Source organism: Talpa occidentalis, unplaced genomic scaffold (genome assembly GCF_014898055.3).
Source record: "Talpa occidentalis isolate TD23 unplaced genomic scaffold, MPIMG_talOcc4v2.1 talOcc4.11, whole genome shotgun sequence".
Lineage (NCBI taxonomy): Eukaryota > Metazoa > Chordata > Mammalia > Eulipotyphla > Talpidae > Talpa > Talpa occidentalis.
In genome coordinates this window covers 30,705,303-30,723,433 of record NW_023601104.1, presented here as the reverse complement: position 1 = coordinate 30,723,433, position 18,131 = coordinate 30,705,303, and the positions used below count along the sequence as shown (strand labels likewise).

Below are 18,131 nucleotides of genomic sequence, written 5' to 3'. Positions count from 1 at the left end.
AAATATGTAACAGAATATTGGATTATAACCCAAACTATAAAATATTCATGAGTGCATACTGAGATAAATAAATGACTGAATATGTCAATGGGAAACAATAGACAAATCTCCCATGCAGAAGAATTCTAAATAAAGTAAGCAGGTAATGTACCCTAATAATGGGAGGCACAATTCCCCACTCCTTGAGTGTGAGCCGTGCATAATAGATTTCCTTCCAAGGGAACATTAGCAAAGAGGGGGTGTAACATTACAATGAAGAAACCTCACAAACATTACCTCAGCCAGCTGATCAAGTTTACTATCAATAGTGATAGTACTTAGGTAGATAGTACATACCCTTTATATAACTTGTGATAAATATGGTATTTTACACCTCTGTAGTCTTTCTCCCAAAAATCTATCACTCTAATCATGACCAAAAAAAAAAAAAAAAAAAAAAAAACCTAAGAAACGGGGCCTCCCTGGTGGCGCAGCGGTTGAGCGCTGGGTTGCGAAGCTGCCCGCAGCCTCTGCGGTGCCGGTTCGATCCCCGGCTGCTCCTGGCCAGGCCACCGGAGGAGGGTCCCACATGGCGCGCAGACCTCCCCTGCCGCCCGCTGCTCCCCTCAGCAGTGTACTTCGGTCCTTCTGCCTGCTCTGCTCCCCGCTCTGGCCTGGTGAATTCTCTCACCCTCCCGCGCTTCTGACTGTACCCAGTGCTTGTATAAATAAATAAATAAATCTTTTTAAAAAAAAAAAAAAAAAAAAACCTAAGAAACCCCAACTGAAGGACAGTCCACAAAATACATGACCAGTACTTTTATGAAATCACATCTCCACGTTTCTAAATGAATTAATAATGCTGGCCTTATTCTATCAGACCCAAATAGGTATATGAGGTGGCCCAAACAGCTTAAGTTCCTTATAATTTCTCTCTCAATCCTGGTATCCTTACTGACCTTGGCTCTGAGCTCCATTTCTGCATCAGACTCATCCAGCCAGCGATCAAAATCAGGGGCCAAAAACAGTGGACGCTTCTCCTGTTTGGTGAGTCTCTCCCACCACTGACTCACCTTCTTCTGTACTGTAATGTTTACCTGCCTCTGGGTCAGTTTGTAAACCGGCTAGGAGAAAAAGCAAGAATGTGAGAATACCCTTTCCTCCTACCCCCCATTCTTGTCCCTGATACTAGAGCAAGCCAGTGTGGCAATCAGAAAAGCTGCATGGTAAGCTATCCCCTTCCTTCTCTGTTCCTACAAATCCTGATGCAAAGAAAACATTTAGACTGAGGGCCAGTATAAGGGAGAAATGGTAAGATCATCCGTGTCTTTTTCCAATTCCCCCGGTAAATGATACAAGAGAAAATTAGGGTAAGGCAGGTAGTTCTAGTTATCCGAGAAGAAACTAACATGAACCTCCCATCATGCAAGGCAGTGCATCCAATCACCCTTTCAAGTACTTGTTTCCTTTCCAAATTCTCTTCCTATGAAGATGACTGAATTCAAATGGACAATGGTCCCTGCCATAGTTAGGCCTGCACAAAGGCCAGAACTGTACTGGATCAACGGTCAGCCTAAGTAGTCTTCCCAGCTAAATTCAGACACTTAAAAGCTATTCCAGTTCACTATTACTCTCCCTTTGACTCTAATAACGCAAGCTCCATGATAGGTTCTCTACCCCTTAAGCCACTGCTGGTTACTAAAATAGCCAAAATAATGGAGCCCTCCTTCAGAGAGAGAAACTGTATTTCCCTCTTAGACTTTTACCTTCTTTCTCACAACTCCTGCTCTCCATTTCACTAAACTACTAGTAGTTATTTCCTAAAATGGAAAAGGAAGTGAGAAAGGAAAGAACATACCTCTGGCTTCACAAGATCTAAGAACTCCAGATGAAATTCATAGACATTGTCTCCTTTGGCACCATGTCCCTGAGCTATAAGGAGAGAAATATGGGTTACTGTGAAATTGAGCAGAGCAAGGCAACCCAAAAGTTAGTTTGGTGTAGTTCTTTCAGAAGTATGCAATTATTAATAGGTCCTGTCAAAAATCAGAGGTGCCGGTGAGCAGAGCTACTCAACAGCTAGATAAACTAAGTCCTGGACAAAAGTTTATCTCCATATGTCCTTCAGACAATCAGTTCCAGAGTATTTACTTAATCTTCCAATGTAACCTTGATGATGCTAAGCAGGAAAAAAGAGTATAGAAAGCAAAGTCAAAGTATCGCACAGATAAAAAATTTTTAAAAGATTTATTTATTTATGCATACAAGAACTGGGGTTTAAGCCAGAGGTGCAGGGGAGTGAGAGGATTCACCAGAGAGAGTGGGGAGCAGAACAGGCAGATCTATGCAAACACACTGCTGAGGGGAGCAGCAGGCAAGGCAGGAGAGGTCTGCTATGCCATGGGGGTTGCTCCCTGGCCTGCCAGGGATTGAACTCAAGCTGCAGTGCAGTGGCTGACAGTAGCTTGATAGTGCTGTCTTTAACCCACCCCCATGCCACCAGGGAGGCCCCACACAGATATAAATTTAATTTTCACATTTACTTTGGTTCTGAATCCAGAGCAGAGAAAACTCAAGTATTATGTTGTATATTACCTTGACTATAGGTTTTTTTTTTTTTAAGATTTATTTATTTACTCATACAAGAACTGGGGTACAGGTCAGAGGCACGGGGAGGGGGGGGGCAGAGAGGATTCACCAGAGACAGAGTGTGGAACAGAACAGGCAGACTGACTGAAATACACTGCTGAGGGGAGAAGCAGGTGAGTCAGGAGAGGTCTGCTATACCATGTGGGTAGCTCCCTGGCCGGAGATTGAACTTGTGCTGCAATGGCTGTGGACAGCTTCTTAGGTTGCATCTTAACCTCTTGCGCCACCAGGGAGGCCCTATCTTGACTATAGTTAAAGAAAATTACAGGATACATGGAAATGCTGGACTGTCTCAGGAAAGTTCTGAATCTAACACCTCCCAAATGGTCATAGAGGATGGAAAAGCTGACTTCTTTATCATATCCCAAATGAAAATAGCAAAGAGAAATAAAACATTTTCAGTTCATTCCAAAGACAGGACAAACAGAACTGGGAGAAATATCCCTAGATTGACATTACACAATCCCTCTACCCTGACATGACTCCTTTCCCCCAGTCAAGCAAGTACTTGTGTGGGTGCCAGACATACCTTTCCTTCTAATTCTCTGACTCATCTACCATTTGGTTCCCTCCTGAGATTCTTTTCTCATCTGTCTATATGCAGTATAACCTGCCTAATATTTGTTACTGGTGGCTACTGTTCTCTAAGACTATAAGTTCCTTAAGGGAGGACAGTCTTAAAAACTCTAAGCAGTACTTCTTTCACTTTAACTACCCTTAAATGTATAACTCTTCCCAAAATCTGCTACCACCACTGCTGTCATCTTGGAAAGTAGATACAAAAGTCAGGCTGAGCTTCCATGCAGGTGTATTAGGGCAGATGAAATCTCACATAAAGGACAAACTCTCTGCCATAATCCTAGTCACTTACTAATGACAGTCCAAGGAACTAGGATGAGAAAAAGCAGGGAGAACCCACCCCTATAAATGACAATGAATCTAGATCTACCCTATCAGGCACAACAGTTTAATTTGTTGATGAATGGAAGATAAAGGAGAGGGAGACTGATTCACAGAATCAGGGATACTGGAACTAGAAAGGCTTTATATAGCCTTTAGGAAACAGCACAGTGTTTCCTAAACTGGAGCCACAAAGTCTCAATTAGAAAATTTCTTATATTTTGTTTTCATTATAAGCTTTAAAAAAGAGGAAGAAGAAGAGTATTCTGGATCATCTAGGTGGCAACTTCATAAGCAAGTACTGCCACATAAGTTCAGTGGCTGTTTCTGTAGCTGGGTGCACCGCTAGACTGGAACCATTTACAGTGACTATCTTTAAGTCCTATCGTGTTTCTTATTTGGCGGTCCATGGTCCTGGAGGAGCCTGTAGACATATTCTCAGGTGTTTGTGCATCCCTGAGTTTGAGAAATACCCATTATAACCCGATACTCTCATTTCATTGATCTAGAAAAGTCATGTTACCTGAGATAGTAGCAGAATGAGAACTATAAGACAAATCTCCTGATTTCCAGCCCTGGATTCTTTTTCATTGTGTCTATTGCCTCTCTCCAAGGGAAAGAAGGACTTTAAACAAATTCTTTGGTTTACTCCAAGAAAGGTGAGCCTTAATAAAAAGTGAATAACTGTATAGAGCTAGGAACATATGCCCAGATACTGACCTTTGAAATGTAGCACATTTTCAGTGATGCTGATGGCAGGATTCTGTGAAAAGAGAACAAGGATGTGAGAAGGGCATTTTAACGAATAGAATAATAAAATTAAAACCAAGACTTACTTCCCACCACTCTTCCCCCTTCTCCTCCTACCCTGCCCCCCCCCAAAGAATATATTTACTGGCTTATTCATATCTTTGTATAGAATTTCTCTATATCTGTTTGTACATGAGATTATAGGCTCCTGCAAAAATGACCCTGAACTGTTCGAAGTATGCAGAACAATCAGAAGCTGAATCGGTCAATTCAGATAATGGCACATGATTCAAGATGCTTCGGGAAGTGTTACAGACAATACACAGATCTCTGCCACTCTGTCCCTGAACTGTGGAGGCAGAAAATTCAGTGGAGTTGATGAGTCATTTCCTGTGAGAACACATCAAATAGTATCAAGTAACATATGCTCAACACCAAAACAGTAGTAAAAAGCAATACGTGTTAAAGGCATTAAGAGAGTCAGCAAAATGAGAATAGAAATGTGGGGGAAATCTTCACCTAAAGTGAGATTTGTAGTGCAACATGAAGAATAAATTAATTTCAATAGGTAGTGGGGAGGGACGAGGATTACAGGTAGCTGGATAAAGATGATAAATGCAGTGCCTTAGCCTCAGGCTCCTCACTCTTAACCTCTATCCAAATCAAGACTAGAAGAGATAGAAATTCTCCAAATTGTTCGTTTATTTTCAGAAGTTGCTACAGCCTTTAGCAGCACAATTTAAAATGATTTAACTCTTTTTTCCAATGGATGCGAATCAACTCACTTGCTATCTCTGAGCTCAAAATTAATCAGCCAGAAGCAGCAAGTTTCCAGGGCTATCATTAGTTCATTTGTTTTTCTTCTGTAGGCTCAGCTTTCTGTACTCTGTCATGCATCAAAGAAAACCATCAAGACAGAAGGTTGGGAAGTGGGTACACTAATGGACAGTGGGAGTTCAGATGCTCTATTCAAAGCAAAGTGTTAGAAAAAGAGAATGGGGGGGAAAGGGACATGAGTATTAGGTCAAAAACCGTCCTAGTGGGAACATACATTTCAGGCTGAGAAATTCACCTGAAGGGACAACTTTAAATGTTCTTCTCTGTGTCAGGAAGCGGGAACCTCATTTAAAAGGGTTACATTCTCAGGGACATAGTTCCTCAGGGCAACAGGTTTTGATGTAAATGTTCTCAGAGGCTAAAATTTTGGTAAGGAAAACACCCTGAAGCAATAAAAAAAAAACTCTATGTGAGATTGGCCTATAATTCCTCTTTCTTGTATTTGTCTCATAAAATGAATTAGAAAGTGTTCTCTCTCTCTCCTCTGGTGTTTGTTTTTTTTTTTTTTAGATTTATTTAGAGGCCTCCCTGTTGGCACAGGGGTTAAAGACAGCGCTATCAAGCCATTGCCAGTCACTGCAGCATGAGTTCAATCCCGGGCTGGCCAGAGAGCTGACCCACATGGCGCTGCAGACCTCTCCTGTCTTGCCTGCCGCTTCCCTCAGCAGTGTATCTCAGTAGATCTGCCTCTTCTGCTCCTCACTCTGTCTCTAGTGAATCCTCCCACACACACACACACACACACACACCCGCACCTCTGCCTTACACCCCAGTTCTTGTATGCATAAATAAATAAATCTTTAAAAAAAAAAAAAAAAGAAAAAATTGAGGTCTTTCGTTTAAAAAAATTAATCAGTAAGTGGTAAAACCAAGATTCAAACCAAGGGAATTACATATTTTGGGCATTTGAGTTGGTAACCACTGATCTATACTCACACTTCCTGGATGATTTCATCCTGTCTTAGGGTTTTACTCTTATAACTTATAACTGAAAACTCAAAAAATTTACTATACTTTATCAATTCTAAGTAGCACATTTTTTTCACATTTAATATCTCTAAAATCAGGCTATATATGAAAAATGATAGCAGCACCTTATAATTGTTTTGGCAAAGTGGCAACCACTGCCTGAGCATGTGCAAGCTTGGTTACTACTCCAGAAGGCATGACCACACAGCTCCAACTGAATGTTTCAGTCAACAAGCCATTCAAAGGCCATGTGAGGAAGTACGAGTGCTGGTTCTTGTCTGGAAACATTTTGTTGACATTCTGGTAAGATCCAGAAAGTGCTAGCATCGGATAAATAGGCACTTGAAAAAAACACCATTGATAACAGTAATCTTTCAAAAATGCTGCATGACGAGTACTATAATGACAAAAAGGTTACTACATGGAAAAACGTGCCATCTCGGGATAGAAGTGTGATTCAAAAGAGTAGATTCTAAAAATACAAAGATGATTTAGGGATACCTTCAAAACTTATTTTGCATATATTTTCATATTTATGTGTACAGAAGAGTAAGAGAGCAGAGATACTTACAGCTGTTAAAAACCCTTGAGAAAAAAAAAATAAGCTGTCTCTGACATCTGAAACTGATCTAACATTCACATCTAGATCTCAAAATTACAAGAAGGTCTAAAGCTCACAGCAAGGACATTTTGTTCTCCTACTGAACATAAGAATTTCAAAGAATACCAACCAACTTCACATTACTCTGAAATCATGACAAAATGACAAAAATAAGGTTATCTCTGTGATTTTGTCTAAGTACAGGTCACTATGCCATCCATGAAAACCCAATCATAGAACTGTCCCCCAGCTTTCTGACAGCATCCAATCTAAAGAAAATCCCCATTTACTCAGACCCTTTCCCAATCACCCAGTCAAATCCTAAGTGTAACACCCTCTGAAACACCCCATGGTTCCACACAGTGTGTATTTCCCCCTCACTGAAATCAGCAATAAACTTGGTGGCGTTTGGTTTAAATAAGTCTGAGAGGTCTTCCAATAAGTAAAAAAAATCAAATATTGTAAGCGATAAGAACAAATGTATCACAGTTTAATCAGCTGTATTTTTAAGTTTTCATTAAAAATTTTTAAAGAGTCCCAATTCTTTTTGTATTGAAATAACGCATTATAGCATGTAAGTTTTAGTTTTATAGCATGCAATTTTTTTTCATGGTACATAAAATAATGATCTTAAAAATCAATTAAGTGGGGCCTCCCTGGTGGCGCAGCGGTTGAGCGCTGGGTTGCAAAGCTGCCCGCGGCCTCTGCGGCGCCGGTTCGATCCCCGGCTGCTCCCCGGCCACTGGAGGAGGGTCCCACATGGTGCGCAGACCTCTCCTGCCACCCGCTGCTCCCCTCAGCAGTGTACTTCAGTCCTTCTGTCTGCTCTGCTCCCCACTATGGCTCTGGTGAATTCTCTCACCCTCCCGTGCTTCTGACTGTACCCAGTGCATGTATAAAACAAAAACAAACAAATATAATAAATAAATAAATAAAAACATGCCTCTATAAAAAAAAAAAAAATCAATTAAGTGTAGGGCCTCCCTGATGGCACAGTGGGTTGAGCACAGCACTGTGAAGCTGTCCACATCCTCTGCAGCACAGGTTCGATTCCCGGCTGGCCAGGGAGATACCCACATGGCACGGCAGACCTCTCCTGTCTTGCCCGCTGCTACCCTCAGCAATGCATTTCATTCAGTCTGCCTGTTCTGTTCCCTGCTCTGTCTCTTGTGAATCCTCTCACCCTCCTGCACATCTGGCCTGTACCCCAGTTCTTGTATAAATAAATAAATCTTTTTAAAAAAATCTTTTTTAAAATGTTAAAAAAACTCAGTTAAGTGTAAAATTTCATTAAATTCTATTTTCAACCCAGACTATTATCCTGACCTCTCCACCTGTAGTTATGTAACTACTTCAATTTCTACATGGAAATTGTTAAAATAACAGTCACAAACTAATATCTCCAGAAGGAGATCTTGACTTGGGTCCCTAAACCTCTTCTCCATTTTTAAATATTTCAGTAAATTGTATCTTCATCTACTCTGTGCTTAAGCCAAATTCTAAGACTAGTTGTTGAGTTCCTGCTCCCACTCCCCCAAGCCCCAACAAATGCAATCCATCAAGTCCTGAAGGCTCTCTCCAAATAGATCCCAAATCTATAGATGGTTCTCTACCTCTACTGTCATCCCTGGACTGAGCCACCTTCTCTCTCACCCACAATACTTTAACAATCAAGCTAAATGGTTGTCGAGATCTCACTTCTGCCCTTCTATAATCCACATATCAGCCAGAATCATCATTTCAAAACATAAACTTGATGAAGGCATTCCTGTGCTTAAAACCCTAGGAGATTAAAAAAAAAAGATTATTTATGCATACAAGAGCTGGGGTACAGGCCAGAGATGCAGGGGGTGAGAGGATTCACCAGTGACAGAGTGGGGAACACCCAGGCAGACTGACTGAAATACACTGCTGAGGGGAGCAGCGGGTGGGTCAGGAGAGGTCTGCTGCACCATGTGGGTAGCTCCCTGGCTGGGGATCAAACTTGTGCTGCAGTGTCTGCAGATATCTTCATAGGTTGCATCTTAACCCCCTGCGCCACAAGGGAGGTCCAAAACTCTAGGAGTTTTGCTTTGCTCTTAAAATAAAATCCATCCTTACCATGGCAACAAGACCCTAATGACCTACATCTTGCTAATCTTTCCAATCTCATCTCCTTCTAACTCATCCTTCACTCTGCTTCAAACATTCTAACATATCCTTTCTGTCCTGGGACCCCCCTCCCACCCCTTGCCCACCTTTAATTATGTTCACTTGTTAGAATGTTCTTTCCCCAGCTCTCTGGGTAACTCATTTTATCCTTCAAGTTTTACTCAGGTCAAATGAAGCCTTCCCTAACCACCGGAATTAAAATAGCCTCTACTAATCACTCTTTATTTACCTCATAATACATATCTTCGTAACTATTTTATTTATTTACTCATTTATCTACTGTATCTCTCCTTTAATATGAAGGTAGAATCTTTATATGTGCTGCTCACCAGCTGAACCCTGGTACCTTCAGGTACCTTCAACTGTGTCTGGATCATTGTGGGTACTCAATAGTTACCAACTTGTTTGTTTAATTTAGTGCTTTATGAGTGTTTTTATTCTGTGGTTCTGAACAGCTTATACTAAGCTTATTTAATCTATATTATAAATATTTTAGTCAGCCATACATAGAAAAATATAGCAAACACCATTGTACCTATCATCCATTAGCATTTGCTTTGTTTCAATATTTTCTAAAAAATGAAAAAAACATACAATTATTCCACCTCGTCTTCAAACACATCCCATCCTCACAAGTAACAAGTGTTCTAGAATTGGAGTTTTATTCCCATGGTACTTGTTTATTCACTTACAATATGCAGGGTATTCATTACACTACTTAGTTTCATACTGCCTATATAATTCTTCAACTTATTTGATATTATATTTCCAAGTTTCATAGATAGTTCTGTTTCATTCACTTCAGTTGTTGTACAGCTGATCTTCCTCAAACATGTCTTAAATATCTTCAAGTTTGTCTTAAATTTGTCCATCTTTTTCTTTAAGGGCTATGTTTTGTGTGCCTTGTTTATAATGCATTCTCCCCAGTTCCTATACCATAGTCTTCTATATTTTCTTTTAGTAGTTTTGCTTTAAACATTGAGGTCATTAACCCACCCAGAATTTTGTACATGGTTTATTTTGTACATAGGAAGACCTTATTTTACCTCATCGCCATTTGGATGACCAATTGTTCCCATACAACTTCCTGAATGGTTCATCTGTTCCCCTGTTAATTTGTAAAGGTGCCCCTGTTGTATAGCAAATTTTCATGTAGGGTTAGGTCTGCCAATAGATTCTATTCTGTCCTATTGTTTTTTGTATTTCTTTCATCTAAGTTTTAATATCACACAAATAATCTTTTACACTTGTACAGCACATGAGAATTTACAAGCCACTTTCCAATCCATTATCCAAACCTCAAAATGATTCTGTGAATTGGGTATTATTATTCATATTTATTTATATGCAGAGAAAAGGGCTCATAAAGATTAAGTGAATTATCCATGGCCACCAGACAGTAAGTAAAAAGATCCACTCATGCCTTCCTTATCACACCACTCTTCCTACCAGACTACTAGGTAAGGACAAGGACAGTATCTTTCAAACAGTTCCCAAACAGAGCAATGCCCTTTGTCCACATACAACTAAAACAAACAAAAACCTTGATGAATGAACAAATATTTTAACAATCATAATCACTGGCAAAACCCATCCTTTAGGAATAAGTCTGCTAACAGACTCAATTCTGTTCTATTGTTCTTTGTGTTTCTCTCTTTCATCTAAGGTTTAGTATCATAGAAATAATCCTTGTATACACTTGAATAGTACATGAGAGTTTACAAACCACTTTCCAATCCATTATCCAAACCTCAAAACAATTCTGTGAAGTATCTTGAAAATAAACTTCATTTTAAAAGTAACCCCACCTTAGCTTCTGGGCTTCTAGCTGGCCACTTTGCTCACCTAAAAGACAATACTGCCAGTAAAGTCTTTATTGTGCACCAATCCTTCTCACATCAGCGGTGATTTCTTATAGTCTAGCGCTGTAGCTCCAAAAACAGAACAGAGATGCAACCACAGGACAGTTCTCTGTGTTTCTGCAAAGGAGGGAAGCAGAATTGATTGCCCTCCAAAAAGAAATTTAACACTAAAACTCATACTTACACATACAGCAGTGTCACACACTATGGAAAGCAGAGGGCGTTAGAGAGCTATCCAACAACCAAGAACTACCTAATTAATAAGACAAGAGTAGATACTCCACAAAAGTTTTCCATGGAATTAATATGCAAACTACTTCATCCTGAGCCAGAATCAGTAGTGTCACCAACACTATTTACAGCAATTAAAAGAGAAATTAAAAAAAGGGCAGCCAGTGACATTCAAAGCTGGGCTGGCACTCACAGCTAGGCCATCTTATTCTCCTATTGGACATGAAAAACCTCACAAAGTACCAACCTCAAACAAGGTTATTTTGAAACCTTGGTAAAATGAGACAAAGAATGTTTTATAATTTTGTGTAAGCACAGACAAAAGCATGCCCACTATGCCACCCACAAAATACCAGACACCCTTCCTCCTCCTGGTTAAAATGAGTGACTGCTACTTCTCTACCAATTACAATTTTATTGTGTTTGTCTCTCCTCCCTATAGATAAGATTTATTTAGACACCCAATCTAGGAATTGCTGCATTTTCTGACAGCATCTAATCTAAAGTGAACCCCGCTTCCTTATATCCTCCCCCAATCACCAAAGCTCAAATCCTATGATCGGTTTTTCTAACACCTTCTTAATGAGACACCACATCTTATATATGGGGCTATGCTCTGGCAGTCTTTGGTGATAGAGCACTGGCACAGCACAAGTCAAACAATTTGAAGTCTGTCTCTATATTTCTGGAAAGTTCTCCCATTTCTTTAATTATAATATTTCAAGCATATTCCTTCAGATTTTAAAATATACCAAATACAATTAATATGTTCTCATGTTTCTTAACTAAGGGGTTTGGATCTTTCAAGAAAAATACAAGTATGATCCATTTTTTTTCCAGTTGGCCAACTAATTTCCATTTCTTTCCATTCTCTAAAACACCTTTTGTGTTTGTTGCTTCAAAAATATCCCAGAATAGTACCTCCTTATTACAGGATAGACGTCTAGAGAGAGCAAGGTCTGAGTTTATTTAGTTTGTCTATATAATACCTAGCTAAATATTTAAAGGATATTGTCATAACATATTTTTTGTACTTTTCTTGTTGATTGCTGAGGGAACTCTCTCTGGGAGACTTTGATCCCCAACTACAAAGATTTTGTTTGGTTTTTTTCCCTTTTTTTTTTTTTTTTTTTTTTTGTTAAAACACCCTGGAGAGAGTAGAGGGAGACAGCACAGAAAGAACATTTATTCAGCCTCTGACGCAAAAGTATAATTCAGCCTGGTTTAACACATTAAATGACACACCATGCAATGTCACATCCTATTTAAAAGCACTATGGCCAGTATTGTCTTTTATTTTTTTCCCCAGTGGGAAACAGGTTGATATTTCAGAAGCGAAGATTAAATTCGACAAATTCGTGACCATATTCAAAGGGCACCTACATTTTGCAAGACAATATGCTAGAAAGGGGAATGGATCCCAACACAACCGCCTGACTTCAAGCAGAGTCAAGGAGGTTACAGAGTGCCAGAGAGGGTAAGAAGCAGGGAGGAGTGAGCATGACTGTAGAGAGAACATTCCAGACTGAAATCTCCAGTTGCTCAAAGACCGAAATGGATGGTCTGGACAGAGATATGGGAGTTCACAGATCCAGGGATCTCCATCCCCATTTAGGAGGCCCCCGTTTTTTCATAGAGGGGTCAAGGAGATCAAACATAAATGCTCAATGTAACTTAAGGTAATTTTTAAGTTCTCTATGCAACTCAGCTCATCTGAGTTCACAGCGGTCAGAACAGTGGTTGGGGGATATGGAGGAGTGAAAATCGATTCCTCAGGTCTTCTGAATTTTAAAAGTAACTAGAATGATTTCCCTAACTGAAAGGCTGGGCGGTGGGTGTGGCCCCTCCAAAGGAGCCGCGGGCCGGGTGAACTCCGGAGAGGCCGGGCTGGACCTCTCAGGCCGGGGCCAAACGTCCCGAAGAGGCCCAGCCCGACTGTCACATGCACCCCAGACCCAACCGGCTCATTCCACGCCTCGAAGGGCCGCCGCAAACCCGAACCCCGACGGCGAGGCCTCCGGGGCTGGGCTGGAGCTCCATCAAGCCGCAAACTCGGAACAAAGAGGAGGCCGCGCGACACCGCCCGGGCCCCTAAGACGCCCGCAGCCCTGAGGGGGTCGCGCCCGGGGCCCGGCGCGTGAGGTGCGCCTGGACGAGAGGCAGCCCCGTCCCGCCGGGAAGCCGCGGGCGCACGCGTCGCGGACCGCACGGGCGCACCGCGAGGTCCCCCGAGCGCGCCGGGACGAGGGGGGCGGGGGCCGGGGCGTCGCGGGAACTGCGACCCGCGAGCGTCCCGGGCCGGGGTCCGGCCTTTACCTGCACATCGCTGAGCTCCACGCGCAGATACAGCTCGCGGTGTCGCTGAGCCCAGTAGACGTGCGGCGTCAGCACCTGATTCTCCATGGCCACGCTGCCCGGCCCGGGGAGGCTCGGCCAGATGCGCCTCGCTGCTCAGGGAGTGCGCGGCTGGACCGGCTGCGCCAAGGCCGCAAACCCCCACGCTCCCGAGCGCCGGCAGCCCGCAGCCTCGAGACGCCCCACGCTCGCGGGCAGCGCCTGCGCAGTGACGCGCGGGGGAGGCGGGGGCAGCGCGGCCGGCCGACGCGCGCGCCGGGCGGGGCGGGGCGGGGCGGGGCCGAGGCGGGAAGGGGCGGCCGGCGCGGCGGTGACGCCAGGCTTGGCGCGGACGCCTCGGGAGCTGGGGTCAGCAGGTGCCCCGCGCTTTGCTTTCTTCAGCTTTAAAATCAGCTTAAGGCTAAATAATGCTGGAGATGTATAAAGGACCGATCAGCATGAGAAAAGAGCTTGGGGGCCTCCCCGGTGGCGCAGCGGTTGAGCGCTGGGTTGTGAAGCTGCCCGCAGCCTCTGCAGCGCCGGTTCGATCCCCGGCTGCTCCCCCCGGCCACCAGAGGAGGGTCCCGCATGGCGCGCAGACCCCTCCTGCCGCCCGCTGCTCCCCTCAGCAGTGTGCTTCGGTCCTTCTGCCTGCTCTGCTCCCCGCTCTGGCTCTGGTGAATTCTCTCACCCTCCCGCGCTTCTGACTGTACCCAGTGCTTGTATAAATAAATAAATAAATCTTTTTTTTTAATTATAAAAAAACTAAAAAGAAAAGAAAAGAGCTTGGGACTGATGTGTCTGCAAGATCCCTCTCTTCAATTCATAATTTACTGAGCGCCTAGTATGCGCCTGAGTTTCAAAGGTAAACGCTGGAGCTACCAGATAGTCAGTCCCTGCAGTCTTGGAAACTTCAGCCCATTCAGTGACGCAAGTAATTACAGACACAATAAGGGGACTGATCGCCCTAGTGGGCGAGGTGTGGGAAGAGGGTGAAATTGTGTTCCTTAAAAGGTGTTAAGAATAAAGGCCAGACGCAGCGGTTGAGCGCTGGGTTGCGGGGCTGCCCGCGGCCTTTGCAGTGGCGGTTCGATCCCCGGCTGCTCCCCGGCCACCGGAGGAGGGTCCCACATGGCGCGCAGACCTCTCCTGCCGCCCACTGCTCCCCTCAGCAGTGTCCTTCTGCCTGCTCTGCTCCCCGCTCTGGCTCTGGTGAACTCTCTCACCCTCCCGCGCTTCTGACTGTACCCAGTGCCTGTATAAATCAATCAATCAATCTTGAATAAATAAATAAATCTTTAAAAAAAAAAAAAAAAAAAGAATAAAGGCCAGAGATAGGCAGCGCTGTCCAATAGAATTTTACGCGATGATGGAAATACTCCGTTCTACAAAGTCCAGCACTGTAGCCACTAGTCACAGAAAACTTTCAAATACTTGAAATGTGGCTAGTGAAACTGAAAAACAATTTTTAACTTTACTTTCAGTAAGTTAAAATATTAAATAGCCGCATGTGGCTAGTCACTAACCCATGGGACAGCGCCAGAAACTTGTACCTCTCAAAATAGGAAATCCAAACTAAAGACAACACTAATTTATGTCTAATTTAAACTATCCCGCTGTATCCCTTTTCAGCCCCCAAGTTCTACCTCTGAAGAGTAAATGGTATTGCCACAAAACAGTGGAACTTAAAATTCAATTCAGTTAGCACCCATTTATTTAGCAAAGAGCTGAGTATAGGGATCCAGAAAAAAAGGAAAATGACCCCAATTCTCAGAAAAAATTTAGCTCTGGGGCTGAATCACATAAAATGTAGAGGGTTTTATATGATGGCTGTGCTAAGCTCACAAAGACACAGGAAATCAAAACTGAGGGTTGTAGGGGCCTCCCTGGTGGTGCAAGGGGTTAAGACGCAGCACTATGAAGCTATCTGCAACTACTGCAGCACAGTTAGATCCTGGCCAGAGAGGTGACCCACATGGTGCAGCAGACCTCTCCTGTCTCGCCCACTGCTCCCTCAGCAGTGTATTTCAGTCAGTCTGCCTGTTCTATGTCTATGGTGAATCCTCTCACCACTCCCACAAATACCTCTGGCCTGTACCCCAGTTCTTCTTCAGAGGTGGTACAGTGGGAGCCCAGAGCAGGAGTCCAAAGGTAAAGAGATGTAGAAGGTTCTGGGTATTGGGTGTTATGGGCATGAGAAATCTGGAAAAACAAGTCAGAAGTAGGTTAGGAAATCTTGCTTCTCTGGGGTGCTTGGACTGTATCCCATAGACCCAGGGGAGCCAAGAAAGTTGGTTAACCAGAGATTAGTAAAATCAAACACTTGCTCAGCAGGAGAACCTGTCAGTGAGAAAGAAATGATAGCAAACAAACCAGTTGGAGGTGAGGCAATCCTCCAGGTACGAGACAGTGAAAGCTGTAGCTTTGATAGTCTTGAATTTTGAAAATTAAAACATTGAAATGCTGGGCCTCCCCGGTGGCGCAGCGGTTGAGCGCTGGGTTGCAAAGCTGCCGGCGACCTCTGAGGTGCCGGTTCGATCCCCGGCTGCTCCCCGGCCACCGGAGGAGGGTCCCACATGGCGTGCAGACCTCTCCTGCCGCCCGCTGCTCCCCTCAGCAGTGTACTTCGGTCCTTCTGCCTGCTCTGCTCCTCGCTCTGGCTCTGGTGAATTCTCTCACCCTCCCGCGCTTCTGACTGTACCCAGTGCATGTATAAACAAAACGAACGAACAAACAAACAAATAAATAAATAAAAACATGCCTCTATAAAAAAAAAAAAAAAAAAAAACATTGAAATGCTAAAAGTATTTTATTGCATTGCCTTTACTATGCAGATACAATATGGTACACTTAAAAAAAAATAAATACGTAGGAAATGGATAATTTTAAACATTCAGTTTAAGTTAAGCTTTTACCTGCTTATACCTGGGTGATAGTTAATTGTCACCCAGATTGAGATCTGTAATGTTCATATAGTTTTGCCTCCTATCCCTCCCCCAATAGTTACTATTTTGAGTTCTAGCACCATAGAGAAATTTTTGTCTGCTTTTTATTTCATATATATAAAATCTACAGTATATACACACTTTAACTTCTGACATCTTTTTCCAATATAATGTATTTGAGATTTGTCTATGTTGTATGAATCAATCGTGCATTATTTTGGAGGGAGGTTCGTTGTTTCTGTAGTATGGTATGTCATTGAATTAATGTACTGCAAATTTTCCATTCTTCTGATAATGGACATTTGCATCATTTCCGGTTTTTAAACAATAGTCAATAAAACTGTTATGAGGGTCTCCCTCGTGGCGCAGGCAGTTGAGCGCCGCACTGTGAAGGAGTCTGCAGCCTCTGCAGTACGGGTTTGATCCCGGCTGGCCAGGGAGATACCCACATGGTGCAGCAGACCTCTCCAGTCTTGCCTGCTGCTCCCCTCAGCAGTGTATTTCAGTCAGTCTGCCTGTTTTGTTCCCTGCTCAGTCTCTGGTGAATCCTTTCACCCTCCCGCACATCTGTACCCCGATTCTTGTATAAATAAATAAAATCTTTTTTAAAAAAGCTGTATAAGTATTCATACAGTCTCTTGAATACTTCATTCTCTTGAGTAAATACCTACAAGTACAATTGCTCTGTCATAGTGTTATAGGACAGGGAGAGGGGCAGCCCAAACCCCGCAAACCTGCCTATTCTAAGTGGGTTTTGCCATCCGCCGCATCAACAGAAAACATAGGAGACTTTAAGGGGAAGGAACTTTAATAAAACTAGGAAACAATACAGGTAAGGCAGAGTCTAGTTTCTAAATGAAGCACCCAAAGTTACCCGTCCCCTCGTGGGTAAAAGTCCATCCAAATGGGATTGGCCCAGAGCAAGGCCCCAAAGCCTGCCACAAGTCTAAAGCATCTTCCAGTGGGGACCCACAGAAAAGGGTCAGAAACAACCAGACAAGCCCGGAAGGAAAAGAGCAAAATCAACATCAAGATAAAAGCTGCCATTGTCACCTCCCCATGGGTCTCACCCACATCTGTGTCACCCAGTCCACGACCAAAAGACAAGCGCAGTTTCTTCACGTGTCTCTAGGCTCCATGCACCTCCTCCAGGTCTCCTGGCTCCATCCTGCTTCCTTCCTCAGTCTCTTCTTCAGCTTCTTCTCTTCCTGCTCAGCTCCACCCTCCCTTGGGTGGGGCAGGGAACCTCCCCCTTTCCTGGGGACCACCCTGTTGCAATAGGTTAAGTGTATGTTAAGCTTTAGTAGATACTGCTAAGCACCTTACAAAGTGTTTTGATCAATTTACACCCCCAAAAGCAATGTTTAAAAGCACTAGTTGCTCTATATCCTTGGTATTTTCAGTCTTTTCAATTTTAGCCATTCTGATGAATACATAATAAAAAATAAAATAACAATCCAGCATATTTGAAATCTGAGGCTTATCAACTGACTTCCATCCAAGGTGAAAATTACTGTTAAACAATGAGATTGAATGTTGACATTTTGCCTCAGGTGTTCCCCAGGAAACTTCCAGTGAAGCAACCTTCCAGCAGGTTGAGCCAGTAGTAACGTGTTATGTGAATTCTTTGGGCCATCAAATGGGAGAGTTAAACTCAGTCCCCCTCCATGGTTCTCATCAACTGTTTCTGATAATTTTCTTGCAATGAGGTCAGCTTTCTGTGAACTCCAGCTTTCAGTGGACTCCTTTAAAAAAAAAATATTTATTTATGCATACAAGAACTGGGGTATAGGCCAGAGGTGTGTGGGGGGTGGGGTGAGAGGATTCACCAGAGACAGAGCAGGGAACAGGACAGGCAGACTGACCGAAGTACACTGCTGAGGGGAGCAGCAGGTGAGGCAGGAGAGGTCTGCTGTGCCATGT

At 43.2% G+C, this 18,131-nt stretch overlaps 1 protein-coding gene across 1 annotated transcript in view; it reads right to left on the bottom strand.

Moving 5' to 3' along the window:
• The window catches only part of HACD3 (3-hydroxyacyl-CoA dehydratase 3), a 32,298-nt gene extending 18,832 nt beyond the window's left edge, over nucleotides 1-13,466 (bottom strand). Inside the window, exons 1-4 of the mRNA XM_054688163.1 lie at nucleotides 13,246-13,466; nucleotides 4,249-4,291; nucleotides 1,838-1,911; nucleotides 939-1,103 (exon numbers count right to left, since the gene is read on the bottom strand). Of these exons, the coding sequence (XP_054544138.1) occupies nucleotides 939-1,103; nucleotides 1,838-1,911; nucleotides 4,249-4,291; nucleotides 13,246-13,332 (369 nt within the window). The 5' untranslated portion in view covers nucleotides 13,333-13,466. The remainder of the gene's footprint in view (nucleotides 1-938; nucleotides 1,104-1,837; nucleotides 1,912-4,248; nucleotides 4,292-13,245) is intronic.
• Between the last annotated feature and the right edge of the window lie 4,665 nt (nucleotides 13,467-18,131).